This window comes from Ceratotherium simum, chromosome 12, assembly GCF_057802395.1.
Source record: "Ceratotherium simum simum isolate JZ-2026a chromosome 12, ASM5780239v1, whole genome shotgun sequence".
Classification (NCBI taxonomy): Eukaryota; Metazoa; Chordata; class Mammalia; order Perissodactyla; family Rhinocerotidae; genus Ceratotherium; species Ceratotherium simum.
In genome coordinates, this window is record NC_141911.1 from 36,107,422 (window position 1) to 36,125,462 (window position 18,041).

At 36.4% G+C, this 18,041-nt stretch overlaps 1 protein-coding gene across 1 annotated transcript in view; it reads left to right on the top strand.

Annotated features, from left to right (window-relative positions):
- Positions 1-18,041, top strand: part of IQCM (IQ motif containing M) — a 354,275-nt gene that overhangs the window by 125,587 nt on the left and 210,647 nt on the right. Inside the window, exon 8 of the mRNA XM_087437208.1 lies at positions 16,218-16,416. Coding sequence (XP_087293334.1) covers positions 16,218-16,416 — 199 coding nt within the window. The remainder of the gene's footprint in view (positions 1-16,217; positions 16,417-18,041) is intronic.

Here is an 18,041-nt window from a genome sequence, read left to right on the forward strand (position 1 = left end):
TTCTTTTTTTGTTCATCTTCCAATTTTTTCAACCGTGAAGATCTCGAAGTTTAGAAGGAGAAGAAAAGATGATATAGTAGTATGCAGGTCCATTTGCTTGTACAAATATGTGTGCATATGTACATAAGACTTTTCATTAGCAGCGTTATTAAATAAAGAGCTATAATGCTCAAATCCAGCACATTTAGGAGGAATTTACTAGGTTGCAAATTCCACACACTGGCTACTCGATTTTACTTTTGAGTTCTTGAATATATATCTGTGTATTTTATGAGTGAGAGATGATCTTATTGTCTTGATTTCCTGATTCTGCTATAAATATTTATTTCATACACACCCTTGCCTAACATTATAGAATATAATTTTAATAGATGCACATTTATAAAACAAAATTGTTTGATTTCTGAATGAAGGTTTCTACTTCTTCAATATCTCAATTTAAATGATAAATTTTGAAATTGTTAGAACTCCATAAGTTTTGGAAGATTGTTAGAAATCCATAAGATTAAAATATGGTTGAGAAAGCCTAAAACCTTTTCTAAGAGAAAGGATCATTATGTTAAGCACATCAAAGAAAGCCAGGCAATCTCAGTTCTGTTAGAATTGCCAAAGGAACATTTTTTATGAGTTTTATTGTTTTTTAAAGTAAAATACCTGATGTAAAATTTCTAAACAAGAAAGAATTAAAGCCAAATAGATATAACTCTTAATTTTTAGTTTAAAAAATGTAATATATACATGAATTATAGTATACATATTTGATAAAGATTGAATGATATTTTGCTGTGAAGTGGGGTCTTGTCTTTTCTTAGCATCATCTTTTTGATCTCTCCATTGACTTCCTTATGCCTAATGCATTTTTTTCTTATTTTTATGTGGTATCTTTAGTATAAAATATCAGAAGCAGTTTATATTATTAGGTAAAGGGAAATAATGCATTAGCACACACAGAATTCATTCTGAATATCTAAGTGAAAATTGTAAGCCAGGGGCTGTATTGGCTGTGATCCATTGTACTATTACAATGACATTGTACTTTAATTTTCTGTGAGAAAGATTTTCTATTTACATAGACAGTCTTCCTTGAGGTCCACTTGAATTTGTTTGGTACCTCTAACTATATTGCAAATATCTCCTTTTTCTTTCAGATAATTAATGCATTCCATGAATAAAACACTTTTATTTTTTTTGATGTTTTTCTGCAGTGAGTTATTAATTCCTTGCAGATTAATATGACTTGAGTGATAAATTTTTCTTTTGTTGAATAATTGTTTTTTAAAATGACTGACATTTCCAAGTATAGAATAGAAAAATTGATGGGTCTTTAATTTGTAAAGGAAAAACATTCTATTGTTGATTCATAATATTAAATTTATGGTTGTAGTAGGTTCAGAGGCTGGTCATCAGCCTTTCACCTTTTTAGTATTTAATTTGTTTCAATTCTGGATGGTAAAAATATTATAATTTAAATATAACATCCATGAAGGAAAATGTACCATTTTGGAACCCTTAAATTTCTCTCTCTTTTTTCCCTCATTTATTATTTAGGATTCCAAGCAGCCAGATAATTCATGTCAATATGTAGATGAGGAATAATTATATACTTCCTCCTTCCTATTTTGTAGCATACTGGAACTAAAAGGATAGTGGTGACAGGCTATGACTCATTGATATGTTACTGAAAGGCAAAATTGCACTATCAATACTAAATTTTCTCTTTTTTGACATAATGGAATATAGTACATTTACTGGCATATCCAGGTATGAAATTCACATTTCAGAGTCTGGAGATTTAGGTAGATACTTGAATGTTTCCTTTATATATCTAAAATTACCGTATTTTTCTATCACCATTTGTTCCTGAAAGGGATCAAGTCCTCTTATTATATCTCAACTCAATTTTACAATTTACCACCTAATAACTTTCCTTTGGTCTCTTCTGAAATTTTGTTACCTATTAATGGAACATTAGCTTGTTTATTGTTAGATATCTTCTGTGAACAGTTTTTTCTGGGTCAGGATCTAGCTTAAGCATTTTTTTAAAATAAATTTGTAGTGCATAATATTTCCGCAGTGATACTTCCACTTGTGTGTTCTGTCTTTGGAGAATTATAGACTCTCAGAGTTTAAAGAACTTTAGAGATTTTTTACTGAAACCCTCTATCCAAAGGTGAATTTCCTCTGTAACATGTTGCCCACATAGCCTCTACTCAAAAACTCCAGGAATTCGTGATGAGTCTCTTCTAGTGGCATCCCATTTAATTCTAAGAACTGCTCAGATTTTCAGACAATTCTCTGTGTGAAGCTCAACACCTATCTACCTTGAGCTGCTACCCGTTGGTCCTGATTCTGTCTTCTTGAAGCCACCCTAGTTACCAATTTTCTCTTTTTAGATTATGCCCCTCAGCTTATTTCAACTAATTTTATATACAATGCTTTGCAACATCTTCATTAGAATGGTAATTCAAATTAGCTTAAGCAAAATGGTACTTAAACCTGTTTGCTCACATGGAGCAAGTGGAGATTGCAAAGGTGTAGAGTATGGTGGGCATCTGTGCTTTGTATCTGTTTAACATCTCATGCTCAACTGATTCAACAGACTCAAGTAATGCCTTCAGTTTGTGCTCTCCTTTCATTCATTTTTAATCTCTGCTTGCCCCTGCTTGGTTTTTTTTTTTTTGTTTTTTTTTTTAAAGATTTTATTTATTTTATTTTTTCCCCCCAAAGCCCCAGTGGATAGTTGTGTGTCGTAGCTGCACATCCTTCTAGTTGCTGCATGTGGGACTCGGCCTCAGGATGAACGGAGAAGTGGTGCCTCGATGCGCACCCGGGATCCGAACCCGGGCCGCCAGCATCGCAGCGCGCGCACTTAACCACCAAGCCAGAGGGCCGGCCCCCCTGCTTGGTTTTAATACCTCTTACCACAGACGTTTTCTCCATGTGGTAAGGAAAATGGCTGGCTTCCAGGCTATTTCTAATTGACTTACTTCCTGCTCTTACCAAAAAGAAAGGTCTTTTATTACACACACACACACACACACACACATGCACACAAATCCAGAAAAATATTCTGGCTGACCTTCCAGGTTGGATGACGTGACCAGCCTTAGACAAATCGTGGAGGAGTCACATGACTGGAGTGCAAACAAACAAAACCCAAAACAAGCCAACCCTGAGACCTTCTCAAATATTCTAATGTGTCCCCATTCTGTTCTCCTTTTGTCTCTCCTTTCTTTTCTTTCTCTATCCCTTTTTTCTTCCCTTCGTCTATTATATATTAGCAAGCACACAAAGAAAGGTAGTTGCTCTCAGGGAATTCAGAGTATAGAGGGGAGACAGACTCAGAGATAATTATAAAGTAATGTGGTAACTGCAATGATGAAGGAAAGGTACCTAACCATCCTCATGGGTCTGAGAGGCATTATTTGTACAATCATACATACTAACCAATTGCAGAGCTTTACAAGTAAAGCTATCACACTTCAACATTGGATTTACCTCCTTGGCGCATTTACCTCAGATAATTAGCTCACGTTACCTTTTCAATAATCCCAACATCTGCCACAACACACTTTAAAATTGCATCTTCCAACTCTGTTAACACTCCCCAACTGCCTTACACTGCTTTATTTTTTTTTTTACCATAGCACACATTGCCTTCTAACATATTCTGTAATTAGCTTGTTTATTGTGATTACTGTCCATCTTGCCCATGAGAATATAAGCTTAACGAGGACAGGCAATTTTCCATGTTTTATTTATGAGTGTATCCTCAGTGGTAGAAGAGTATCTTACACTGAATGAATGAATGAATAAGCGAATAAATGAATAAATATTTGTTCAATGCATGAATTAAGTTTTTGGACCTTTTCTCTGCCTTCTAATGAATTTTCTTCCCTTTCTAGCCATTTATAGCTTCTATCTCAAACTTTCTACTGCCTCCTGGGCATCTTCATTGGAATATCCCATAACCATCTCTCAAAACTGAAATAATTGTATATTCTCCTCCCAAATCTTCTCTCCTATAGTTCCTATCTCAGCTAGCAATGATACTATCCACCCAATCACCCAAGACCACCCAGCCTATATTTCTCTACCTTGTTTACAGAGATTTTATGAGAACCTTGAAAATTGACTTCATGAAGTTCAGAAATATCATAAATCATTTCTTGGTGTAGTAATCTAGTAAAACAAAACAATAATAATAAAAAATTAAATTAAAATAAAGGAAATGAATTCAGGATGGCATGACATTCTTTTTGTACACATTATGGCTCTTGGTACCACTGCTACTTTCTTTAATTCCTCACATACCCATCCAAGTGATAACAGATAGAATCTGATATTAAACTTACTGGCCCATACTGTGCAATTTTTATATTCTTTACTTTTGAAAATGAAGGCATTTGCCATTCTCCAGAATTCTCACATCACATTCATTCTCTAGTTTCTCAAAGACAGCAGATCAACAGAAGAATCTGGAAAATTATTTGCCTGAGCCCAGAAAATTTAACTAAGAGCAACTTTGACTTTGTTTGGGAGATCTTTCCTTGGTTTGAGCTTCAATTCTCTCCTATCAGTACTTGTTCTATCGTTTTTAGTCTGATGCTCATTCTTCTTGAGCAAAGGAGAATCACTACAGCCTGAGATACCGCATTTCCAATAAACTCCAGGTGATGCTGATGCTGCTTGTCCTCACACCACACTTTGAGTAGCAAGCTAAAGGATATGTTTGGCTATGTCCAGTATCAATTCCACCTCCCTGGTTCTGTCAATTCCTAGGATAGCTTAGTTGCTTTCTGCTAGAGTTATCTAAACAATAGAGTGAACTATGGTCAATCACTTTGATGGTACAGTAGTGCCATCCTCTTGTGATAGGAAGAAGTCTTGGAAAAAACCTGGGAGGATAGCAGAGAACTGCATGTCCTGGGAAATGCTACCACCTCTAAACTCACACACTTACCTCCAAGTCAAGTGTTAATATTTATCTGCACCTTCAGTCTTCTAGGCCCACCTTCCTCAGGATTGTTTTTCACTGGTATAAGAGGAGAATAAAGGTAAAAGTTAAGTCCAGGTCAAATAATTGCCTCAATTATCAATTTCTTTTACCCTAAATCATTTTATTGTGCTTGGCGTATCCTGTGTCCTGATCTGTCCTTTTCCCTAGCTTTCCTGGCTTATGATTATTTCTCTGGCCTTTAGAATGTCTATTTACTCTGCATCTTAAGGAACTATTGGTCCCTTGCTTATGACTATTGTCAAGAATTTTGTAATTCCTGGCACTGGCCCCCTGGCGTAGCGGTTAAGTGCATGAGCTCCGGCTGCTGGAGGCCCGGGTTCGGATCCTGGGCGTGCACTGATGCACCACTTGTCAGGCCATGCTGTGGTGGTGTCTCACATAAAGTAGAGGAAGATCGGCATGGATGTTAGCTCAGGGCCAGTCTTTTTCGGCAAAAAGAGGAGGATTGGCGTGGATGTTAGCTCAGGGCTGATCTTCCTCACACACACACACAAAAAATTTTGTAATTCCTCTTAGTTGTTAATTATAGAGCTTTCATTCTACTACTTACCCTTTCGTCTTAGAGTTCTGCTCAAGAGAGTTGTACATCCAAGCAGAAACAGGGTTGGGCGGTCTACCATTCGTAGTCTAGAGCTCTGAATCTGTCCAGAGTCCAGCATCAGTGAGAGGCACCGAAGATCAACATGTCAGCATTATCTGGTTTCCCAACCTTGCCCGATTGGATGGAAAAAACACTGTACCGTTAGGAGGGCCAAAGAGGACACAAAGTAACCGCGTACTGATACCTGGGCTCCCTGGTAAAACTGAGTTAGAGTATATTGGCTTAGGCTACAGGCTGAATTAGGGATTTCTGCTTTCTTTGGAATAGAGATGGCAGGGGCGCTAGAGAAGTCTTGAGTCTGCTTCCTCACTCATATGCATGGGATGGGCATAATCCTACTAGTGTCTGTGAAGGATGCAGCAGTGAGCAAGGAAAAATCTGACCATGTGAAATCAGTAACTAGGAAAAAGAATGGCTGGGCTTGGTTCAAGGGGAAGACCCTGTGGAGGTGTGACTCCTGCGTGGACTCGGAAGGAAAATGTCCGAGGAGCAGCAGGCAGAATAATGGGGGGAAGAACACACATATAAGATCTCCTCTGTAAATCACAGTAATCCTGCCAACAAGTAAAATGAGGATGAATGAATGTCTCAAGCAGGGAAAATCAGATTTTCAAGTACTTTTTAATGGAGGAGCTCATAAAGAGGGAGAGTAGGGAGGCAGAAGCATGATAAGAAGAGGCCACAAAGTCTCATCTCTCTCTATTGCAGGTTGCTCTGAAGACTGTCCACATTCCCTGCTCTTCTTTTTTTTTTTTTTTTTGTGAGGAAGATCAGCCCTGAGCTAATCCGTGCTAATTCTCCTCTTTTTGCTGAGGAAGACCAGCTCTGAGCTAACATCTATTGCCAATCCTCCTCCCTTTTTTTTTCCCCAAAGCCCCAGTAGATAGTTGTATGTCATAGTTGCACATCCTTCTAGTTGCTGTATGTGGGACGTGGCCTCAGCGTGGCCGGAGAAGCGGTGCGTCGGTGGGCGCCTGGGATCCGAACCCAGGCCGACAGTAGCGGAGCGCACGCACTTAACCGCTAAGCTGCGGGGCCGGCCCCCCATGCTCTTCTAATAGACTTTGACCTATTGGTGTCTGACCATCACTCTGTGTGTGCCTGCTTGAAGGTCTCCCTGATTCCTGGAAATGACAGTCCCTACAACATATATGTGGCTGGGAATAAAATATTGAGCATAATATCAGAAATTGTGTTTAGAATTGTCTTAATGGTGGAGGGAATTTATTTCGTTATCTAAAGCCCTATTCCAGGGACAAGGAATCTGGGAACAGGCACCAATCTTCATTGTCTGGCCCTTTTGAGCAGAGATGAGAGAGACAGATGGCAGTGCGTAGAGCCAGCTCTCCTCTATGATTGACTAAAGTTTGGATTGGGAGCAGAGGGCTACCTCAAGAGGAATAAATTACTGTACTGGGACAACTCATAATGTTCCCTCTTCCATAGATAGTCTTATGAAAAACTGACAACTCGGATCACTGTGCTGCAGAAAAATCAGCTCCCATTACTCCTTTGGCATAAACACCCTAGTCATTTCAGGCGTCTTCAAGGGTAATTTTTTTTTCAGTGCCCTACAAGTAAAACATGTAGATACAACAAAAAGGAGTTTTAAATGTTTGTATTAAAGAGAATTCCGTGAAAGTGCATCATAGGTTACCTTGACCATAAAGTCAGAATCAATCAAATTTGAACAAAAACAGTATTTTCTTTCTGGTTTCGCTTTTCTATTATGCAAAATGATCATTTCAGTTTAATTCATAATAAATAGGGCTCCTCCCAAATGTTTATACAGGAGGGAAAGAATAATTGTGTTTTTTGAACTGAATTTGGAATTAAAAAATCTCTATCTTGTTTTGAGGAAGAACTGTTGGAAAATTGAAACCAAGCAGCAGCAGCAATAACAAAACCCATCTTTCGTAGAGATGACATAGCGGGCTGGGCGAATTTCCCAAGAGGAAAATCAGGTGTGTGGGCAGGAAGAAGAAATCCTCCCAGCCCGTTATACCGTTTGCATTTCTGGATAGGTACTAGTTAGAGCACTTCAGGTAGTAAACTGTTTAAGGCAAGTACCCTTAGAGGCTTTAAATAGAATATCAGCCTCCACCCTGTAAGATGATCTAGTTAAAGTGGTTGCTGTGGACCTGGGAGCAGCCAAAAACAGGAGGGCCTTTGGTTTTTTGGGGTCGGGGCATGCTGTCATTTTGAGGAATTATCAGGATACAAAAGAAGTGTAGAAAGGACAGAAGAAAACATATCTCGGTCAGATATTTAAACTATTTAAAAATTGTGCCTGAATTAAAGTGGTATTATCTTCCACTTCAGGAGGATTACATCTTATTTTAAAAAGTCTCAGGAACCCTGCTCTGATTTTTGAAGTGAAAAGGTTTTGCTAGGGTGAAGTACTAAACCCTTGAGAAGATTTGCAAATAAGTACTAAAATAATATTGAAACAAAAGTACGAATTTCATTGAAATGTAATACTTCCCTGTTCTTAAAATCTAGATCTCGCATGCTGAATTTAATGCATTGTTTCCAAACTGAGCAGACCTCATATAGGGGATTAAAGTAGGCCACAAACTTGTTTCACTTGTTACCCAAGTTGCTTTCAAATCCGGCATTCAAAGCACGAGAGCATCACATGTTTCTACTTCAAGGCTGCACGTACAGGAAACGAAAGCCCTCGACACAGCTTGGTAGCAGAGGATCCAAATCAGCGTAAATTGTGTAAATTATAACTAAATTGCAAAGCATTTGGACAAAGCAGGCATGCTAGTCTAATCAGGAAAGTGGTGATATTTACTCTTCGATAATGCAGGTTGGAAGAGGGATGGGGGGAGGGAGGCATCACAAATCTCTTTTAATACATCTCTGAACTTGGCAATCTGAACTGGTTTTGTCACATATTTGCAGCTTAAAAAGTATTTGGCTTTTACAACAGCCAAAATAAGTATCCTTTAATCACTTTCAACCTATGAACAGATGGGCAAACAGTGCTTTTATAAATGGAGCATACAAAATACTTTAATATCAGCCAAAACTAATTGGTAGCAATATCTGAACCAAACTCTAAAACTGATTTAGTGTTTAATATATATTATCATATAAGCATTAACAGTTGAAAGGAAATTCCCTGTTCAGATGTTTGCCAAGCTCAGTGTGAATGTTCAGACATGATTAACTTACTAATTAACTTATTGTATCTTTTCTCACATATAATCTTGCTTAATGATTTCTTCTTTCACTGGAAACTATTTGATATGCTACCTTGATCGTAGATTTGTCAAACTTCAAGTGAAAAAGTCAAATTCAGCTAGTCAGCCCTGGTCTTTCTCTCAACCATTCTGAGTGACTTTAGTAGGAGGTGGCTTGAGGACAAAGGGAGTGTTCTCTTCTATGGTGAAAACTGGTTTTATATCTAGCCTCTAATGACTCATTTTTATCTTCATAAAAATGTTCTAGAAGAGTTTTATAGAGACTCCATAGTAGCTAAGAATCCGTCAAAATGATAATTCTCTCCATATCAGAACTGTGTTAAGACATTGTGAAGGGAGATAAATTTAAGAATTATTTTTGGAGGGGTAACCAAAAGATAGTTCCTACTGATTCTCTAATTCACAGGAGGTTAGTTGGCCTCCATATATTTGACAGTCACAACGTATTTCCCAAGTCTCAGCTACTTAGAGCTCATTCTCGTATCCTGCATGAAGTTGACAATTTCTGTAATAGAGTCAGTATGTATGGTATGGCTATATCTTTTCAGTACCACTGAAACAAACAAAAGAACAAAAACCTAAAGCCAGTCACCCAAATCATCCTAACCAGTGAGGGTTGGAGATTGCCAATGCCAGCCTTTCTGAAGTCAGGACATAATTTTGTCCTCTCTTGATTTTATCACACACATGACAAAAAGGGTCTTGAATTCTGACAGTGCTAATCACACCTTCACGATTTTGGGAAGTCACCTAATTTCTCTCAGCATCAGTTTATAAAATCAGAATAGTATCATTTATCCAATAAAATTATTTTGAGGATTAAAGGAGGAGAAATGTGTCAGAAGTAAATGCTTAATAAAAGATTGCTACTACCACTGCTGTTAATGGATTTAGTTATGATAATTTTCTTTTATATTACACAATGCATGTTGGTCTATTTCAGAAAATCTGAACAAAATAGAAAACAAGAAACAAATAATCATTTTTCTTTACACCTAAATTCTTCTTTACAACCTAATGTTTAATCAGGGATTTGCATCTATTTTGTTGGAGGAGTTAATGAATCAGGATCTATGAGGGAAGGTCCTGAGCAGGAGTTCCTTGAAAATATTTCTCAGATGGTTACGATGCCAACCTTGATTCAGAAGCACTGCATTAATACAGTCACTAATAATATTTGGCATGTTTCTTTCTGACCTTATTTGTATATATCATTTAAAAAATAATGTTGCAAACATATGCATATAATTCAATACTTCATTCTCTCAATATTTTTTAGAATCTCATCATTTTCTCAAGTTATTACATAATCTTCATAAACATCACTTTTATGACCTCATAATAATTTATTCATTGGCTATAACACAATTTACTTAGATATTTGTTTCTGAATTTCTCCCATTACAGATGAAACTACGATGGATATCTTTTAAGCATATAGCTTTTATTGAGATTTTAATTCTTTTGGAGATTAGTGCTAGAGAGAATTACCTGTGTTTGTTTATCACAGGAGAACAGATGCCTTTCTTTCCCTGACTGTGAAATATTATATGTACACTTATTCATGATGGAGGGAAGACGAGCTCTCAGTTTGCTTTCTCAGCCCTACCTTGTGGTCAAGTTACACTCATAACGCACAGTTTTGACTAAATTTTGTTTAGCAACCTTTGACTCAATATCATTAACTTGATGTTTTTGGGGGCCAGTTTCATTAACATAAGTAGAATAAAAGGTGTCCATTAAAACATAAAGATGTCCATACTGTATGGTTAGCAAAACTAGAATCATATGATACTAAGCCATCAGTACCTTCTGTCTAGAAGATTGATAAATCTCCTAGTGTCATATGCTTTTAAAATGGCTTTATGTGACAGAGATATTTTTATTGCCCTTATCAGTTCTTCTATTGAGGTTAGGAATCATTCCATTTTCCTTTTCCAGGTTTTACCTACATTATATAAATGGTATAAGCATCCTCTTTCTTTTTTTAATATCCTTAATTTTCCCAATATTTCTTGTTTATCAGGAAGTGACATTCTATCAGGTGGCAATTCCTTAAGCAATAGAGGAGCTACTAGGCTTTTATCTAGGACTTAATGGCCATCATTTTCACAAAATAAGTGGCTCCATGTTCCTTAATAGGAGCCATCACATCTAGTTAGATGACTGCCTTTAAAGTGATATCTTTAGTATGTAAAATGGATACAAGCTAGATTTTTCAATTACATTATGGTAGAAAAAAGTTTGAATTTTTATTAAAACTTCGTAAATAAATACAGTGAATTATATAATATTAATTTATATAATTATATAATGAACTCAATAAAGACATTTTGTATATGTTTAACTATTGTGCTGCATTGTTTTGTAGATAAAATAAATTAATGTATTCTTAAATTCTATAGAATTATTATTTCTGGTGACTTATTAATTTATGATCTGTGTTAAAAGTTTCATTAGAATTTTTTTCCTCGAGTTCTCAGGGGTTAGTTGGAACTGTTTACATACTATTTAAAGAATGTTTCATTCTAGTTTGTACAATTAAAGCCAAAAAATTTGAAATTTATAAGTAGATCCTCACAAAGAAAGGGAGTTTTCTCTTACTTTTTATTAAAAAATTAATATTAATCATAATTTAATCGGTTCATTCAATCCTGTACTCGTAATTCCTTTTCTTCTACTATAAATTGTTAAGAAAATGCATTCTTCATAAGGCTATCATTCTTTGTGTTTATTTCAGAAGACATAATTTAGGAGCTGTAACTTGTATCAAGGGCTTTGGGTAAGTGTGAGAGAAAGGCAGAAGCCACCTGCTGAAAATATGAATGAATGGCATAATATATGTTTAGTATATATTTGGTATAGTAACCAACAATATTAGAGTGGAGAGGACTGGAGTCCTCTGTTGGGGATATACATATTCATTCCATAAAGTTTTAGTCATTGATCACCTTGAAATAGGAAAATATTATTCACAGTGAGGACATTGACAAACCTCAAGTTTCTAAAAAATTTATCCCATAAAGCATTTGTCATTAGTGTCACTCCTTGACATACATAATTTACCTCTGAAATAAAATCTTTAAAAAGATCAATTTGACAGTTATCATATTAGCCTTTGGGTATAAACATAAGTGTGTATATCAGTTATCTATTGCTACAATAAAATCACAGAATTTAGTGGCTTAAAACAACAACCATTATTTCTCATGAGGCAATTCTGTGATGATCTTGTCCAGACTCAGCTGATATCACCCTACAGGTACAACTCACTCGAGTTGTGTACAACTTGTCTCTTCTCCATGTGGTCACTCATCCTTTAGAGGCTTGCTGGCTTGTTCTCATGTAGATGTAGGGTTCCAAGAGAATGGAACTGTGTAAGGCCTCTTGGGACACATACTAAGAACTGGCACAGCATCACTTCCATTGGATTCTATTGGCCAAAGCAATTCTAAGGACCGGCCCAGATTCATAGGTGGGTAAACAGAATCCACTTCTTGATGGGTGGAGCTATAAAATCACATTGCAAAGATAGGAATACAAAGAGGCATTAATTGGCCATCAATGCAATTTGCAACAGGGTGCTTCTAGTACATTTATATTAATAATATTTTAGTTGTTATATATTGAACTTAAGGAGGCAGAACTTTTCTTTGATTAGTCACCTCTTTTCATATTTTGGATTTTGATAAATAGGACAGCTGTCAGTATAGTGCTGAGTTAAATAAAACTAGGGACCATTGTAATGAGTTCAAGGATCCTGGGGCTAATCAAGGAAAAGACATGGCCATGAGGTGGCAATAGCACATAACAAGCTTTATTTGGGCATCACATGGACAGCTTTACATGAGAGGGGATGTCCCTCACAGCAGAAGACCTTCCAGAAACAATGACATAGAGCCACCACTCAGAAGGGGAAGAGGATAAGGGAACTCCTGTGGGAGAGGGGAGTCAGAGAGAGGGCTTACATGTCTAGGTGATGTCACTCAGCATTAAGATGGGGGGTGGGTCTCTGGGTCAGAGAGCTCTAGAGGGCAGTGGTGGCTTGGAGTCTTTTATGGCCCCAGAGTTTGTCTTATCTGTGGCTAGCAGATGTTGGTTGCAGTTTCGTAGGATGTGCAAAGAAGGCAGGCTCTAAATAGCTAAAAATGTACTTATTTGGGACATATTTAAAACAATTGGATGTCTAAGAATTTTGAGTTTGGAGCCAGCAGGCTTTTGAGATAATGGTCCTAACCTGATGTAAGAAGTAAACAATGTAGGGGCCAATATACAAGAGCTATCTTTGACTCATTTATATAACAACTATGCCAAACATACCTTACCATTTCCAGCATCCCTCTTCTTATACAGTGAAGAGGAAAATCTTTGGTATGGTCCTGTAGTCATCTGGGACACCCAAAAGATAGGTTAAAAAGACATCATAACAGTTTGTTTTTAAATTTGGGGCTTGAATTTGGGAAAAACAGTGTTAGAAAGAATTGTCAGAGGAGGCAAAATATGAACAAAAGTCGTAGGTGCTATGAGAGTAAAAAAAAAAAGTAACACAGCCACAAGTAACATTATATATCAGAAATATGATACTTTGCAAGAAGTATATCACAAAGAAGAAAAACAACAGATTCATAATCATGATAAAAGGAATATTTTTGTGATATAAGGAACTTTTGTTTTCTAGGCAACTACATCGAGGGCACTGAATGATTTTTCCTTTGTCAAATTAAGAGCCAGACTGTGTATTCAAAAATCAGTTTGTCAATGTAACAGAAAGTAAATCAAATTCTAATCTTACTTTTTTTATATACCACCTATGTAACATTTTAGAGTCAAGGATTCACAAGCATTTCTCTATTTTATGATTAAGCTCATCAAAATTGACCTTTGTCAAAATTTCGTATATTTCATAGCTTCTTTTCAAACCCATTATTTGTAAATACAATTTACTTTCCATTAAGCCTTCTATAAATTATTCATAAACCTCAAATGTCCCTTTCCTTTATTTTTAACATTCCAATTATTTAGAGATGTACTACTGATCAATGTCCATATGTCTAGGGCCTAAGATAAAATTCTTTTCTTTTCCAGTTAATAAAAAGAACAGACAAACTACATCCATCATTTTGTAAACATGTTGCATTTCTTCATAATTCTTTTACTTAATATAGTTCCAATCATTCATATTAACTATAGTTTTTAACCAAAATAACTAATTTCAATCCTCTCTCTCTCTCTCTCTGTCTCTCTCTGTCTCTCTCTCTCTCTCACACACACACACACACACACACACTTTTCAGTAGGTGACTAAGAACTCTGTGACTTTCAAGGCAACTTGAGAAACCAGCAGAGCTCTAGTGACCACTGCTAGTGCTTTAACAATGCACATCACACATCACCTTACAATCACACATATCCCTTTAAGATTTATTTACACCTTATTGTTAGAACATGGAACTTTGGGTATAAACTTGGCTCATATGGGTATTTTTTATAACACTTCTTCTGAGAGAAAGGAGAAAAAGTCATGAACTCAGAATTCTTTAGATTTCACAGTAGGCCTTGCAACTCTGGACAAGCCAGAAGTAATCATTCCTATTTCATCTGCATTCCCAGTTTATCTCACACATTGAGGCCCATTCATAACCAAGCAAAAATCCTCTCTCTTTTCCAAGCTATCTTAATTTAAAAAAACAAACAGAAAAATTTGCTTAATTTTCTTTGCCTTTTCTGGTAGCTTTGTCTATTTAAATAAGATATTTCTCCAGAGCACAAAATAGTTTTGACTCATTAATCTACAAAAGTTTTCTCAAGAGAGAAAATGAGAGAAAGAGCCAGCCATAGATATAAAAGAGCTATAGTTACAAGAACATTGTGTAAGGCTGACTTCCTTTCTTTTGCAAGAAGAGAAAGGACTTTTTTCATTTATACACACAAGCACAAAGAGAACTAACAGCCTCAGTTCTATATCTTTAACTATAGGTCGAAAGTAAATACAGAGCACAGCTTTCTGTGCCTGAGCAAATTTCACTGGTCAGTTGAAGCTACTTGGGAGTAAGAAGGTCAGAGAGTCAACAAAGATCTCCAAGGAATACTTGTCATGAAAGTCTCTTGATCTGGAGCTGATTTCCATTCTAGTGGGCACTAAATTATCTCTTGAACAATTTTAGCTATACTGGTGTTCAAACAACCTATAGTACAGGGCATATCGGAAAATACCACAAGCTTCAAGGCAAACTAACAGAAAAGATAAACGAAAAAGAGAGAGCTGGGATTCCCTGTCATCTACCATCTACCACCCAACAGAGACTAGATGGCTGGGTCAAATAATCAGAATCAGACTCCCAACATTTCAGTCACCAAAGGGAAGAAAAATAATAGCTGTGTACAAAACAGAACAGGACTCGTCAAGAACCAGCTTAATGCAGACAACACAACAGACTTAGAGAAAAAAAATGCAGAAACAGAGTCAGAGGTATTCACTCTGGGAATCAAGCAAGTTGGGCCTGGGATTCAGAAGGTCTATATACAGTTTACTTTTTAGGTCAAGACTCAGCACTGAGTGTGAATTGACCTGAGCATCTTATTGGAACTTCAACTCTGAAAGATGCAGAAACAAAAGCAATTAAGAAGAAAAAAGGACTTTTGTATGCTAAAATTCACAAAGAAATTAGAGTTTGGCCTTTGGAAGACTTTGAAAAAACTGACTACCATATAAAAAATACAACAAATATATAAAGGAGAAAAGCAGACACAAGATTACCAGGGTTATAGACAGTCTGCTCGTAGTAGCAAGTCTGCAGTTTTCTCACGTTTATCATCACTGCAAGGGCCACATCAGTATTACGGGGGCTTGTCATGGTTTCCATTATGGTTGCTCACTTCTGCCATCCTACAGTCCATGGCCTTACCAATATACTACCGTGCCTCTCAGTTGAGAGCATTTGAAAAATAAAATTACTTTTCAGATGATGTTTGGTAAGCACAGTATTAGTGCCAAATAATTTGAAGTAGTCTTTAGTTTAAAATAGCTTCTGGGACAGGAAAGTTATTTTGACTAACTTGCCCTATCTATGACATGAAAATATTTTGTTTCCTAGATACTATATCTCTCATTTGAATAGTTGTGGATAAGCTTTGACAAATTCACTTTCTTTGGGGTTTCCTTTCTTCAGAAGGTTAATTTTATACGTGTTATATTGATTCTGGCGTGTTCAACATTCTTTGGTGAACTCTATTGACATGTTCAGGTGATGTATATGAATTCTATATACAAATTATAATACATTTCCTATTTCAGTATATTCATCATTGAAATGAATTTAAGACTTTTCAGAAGTGCTTATTTTTTTATTAACTATAACAAGAAAGTTTTATATTTTATTTTTAGGCTAAAATTTATTCTAAATAAAAGTGATAAACTTGACAATAAAGTTAAAAGAATTGGACCACACATAGAAATCTTCCAAGTGTTCCGGGAAAGAAGCCAATTCATAATTACCAAAAAAATAGTTAGAATGATCACCGTCATGCAGGCGTATGTCAGAGGGTGGCTCGAACGCAAAAGATTACGAAGAATAATGATCAAGGTAAAGTATATGTTAAATATTGTAAGGTGTTTAAAATTTCTTATGTAGATTCAATTAAGGAGAATTTTGAATAGTCACCTGGTCAATATATCTATGATTTTTCTAAATAAAGTTCTGTCTATCTTCTTTGAATTAAGACAATGTTATGAATAGTCTACTCTGCTGGCAGTTTCAGATTGTGTCAAGCTGGAGACTCTGAACTGAACAAAAGGCCTGGCTTATCCTTCACTCAAAAGTAGACTGCTTTTACTCTCGGGCCAAGACCACCTGTCTTTGCACTAATTTTGTTTCTCCTTTGCTAACTGTTTATTCTCTGTTTAAAGCAACTTTCTTCCACTTTCTACATTCTTGGGTACTCTTGCAGAGCGTAAACATTCACTTTAAAGAGAACTATGCACATACTTACACCTGAACAACTTTTATAAATAGCAATCCTGACTTTCAAAATAAATCATAAGGACCTATTTTGGCAGGGCAAATGCAAAGAACCTGGGTGGAAGGATCTTGGCAAACTTTTGAGAGAATCCAAAAATGTCCTCATCATGAGGGCTAAAGTTTTACTACTAATAAGGAATTTGGGAAACCAACTACAAATAGAATAGATCAGGAGTGCCCACTGGAATTCCTGGCTCTTCTGGGAGGAGCCCTCTTGAATGGCCTTGCAGTGGGCACCCCAAATTCATTTCTTTAAGAAGACAGTGACGCTGTTAGAAGGTAATCCATTTGCCTATCTCTGTGTGTATATTTATACATGTATTAATATGTATGTATGTATGGTACACATATGTAGTTCTGATAATTAAACATAATGCATGTAAAACTCTGACAAAAAGTAAACATTCTATATACACAATCTTTCAGTAATTCTATGAGGTAGCTGCTATATCCATTTTATAGGTGAAGAAACTGGAGCTCAGAGAAATTGTCATTTGCTCAATGTCACACTGCTAGTGACAGAGCTAGAATTCAAACCCATGTTTGTTTGACTCCAAAACCCATGCTTATTCTACGTATCATATCATTTACTTGAACTACTTTATGGCGGATTGCTCCCTAATCTAATCTAAATCCATACCCCAGACCTATCTCTCTAGCTCCAGATTCAGACATTAAATTGCCCACTTGAAAGGTCTATAGTTAAATCAAACTCCACATAGCCTTAAATGAACTCATTTTCTTACTCCACAAAGCTCTTCCTTTCCTGTGTTACATATATTGATGACCTATTCCCCACCCAATATCCAAGCTATACACCTGGAGTTTTCTTAGACTCCTTCAGCCTCCTTACACCCGTATTCAATTGGTTACCACTTCCATATCATTTCTTGTGCTGCTCTTCCTCTCTGTGCTTCTTGCCTGAGCTTCCATTTATGAACCTTCTTATGGAAAACTGCAGTAGTCTCCTAACTGGTCTCCTTGCTACCTACACTCCCGTCTAATCTGTCACATGCAATTGAGAAAATTTCATTCTGATTACCTTGTTCCATTTCTTATCATCTTTTGATGCACTAGATTGCCTATAGGATAAAATATGAATTCTGTAGCATGGTACACATGCCCTCCCTGGTTTGGCTCTAGCCCACTGTCTGCCTTTATCATATGACTTTTCCCCACTAATACTCTGT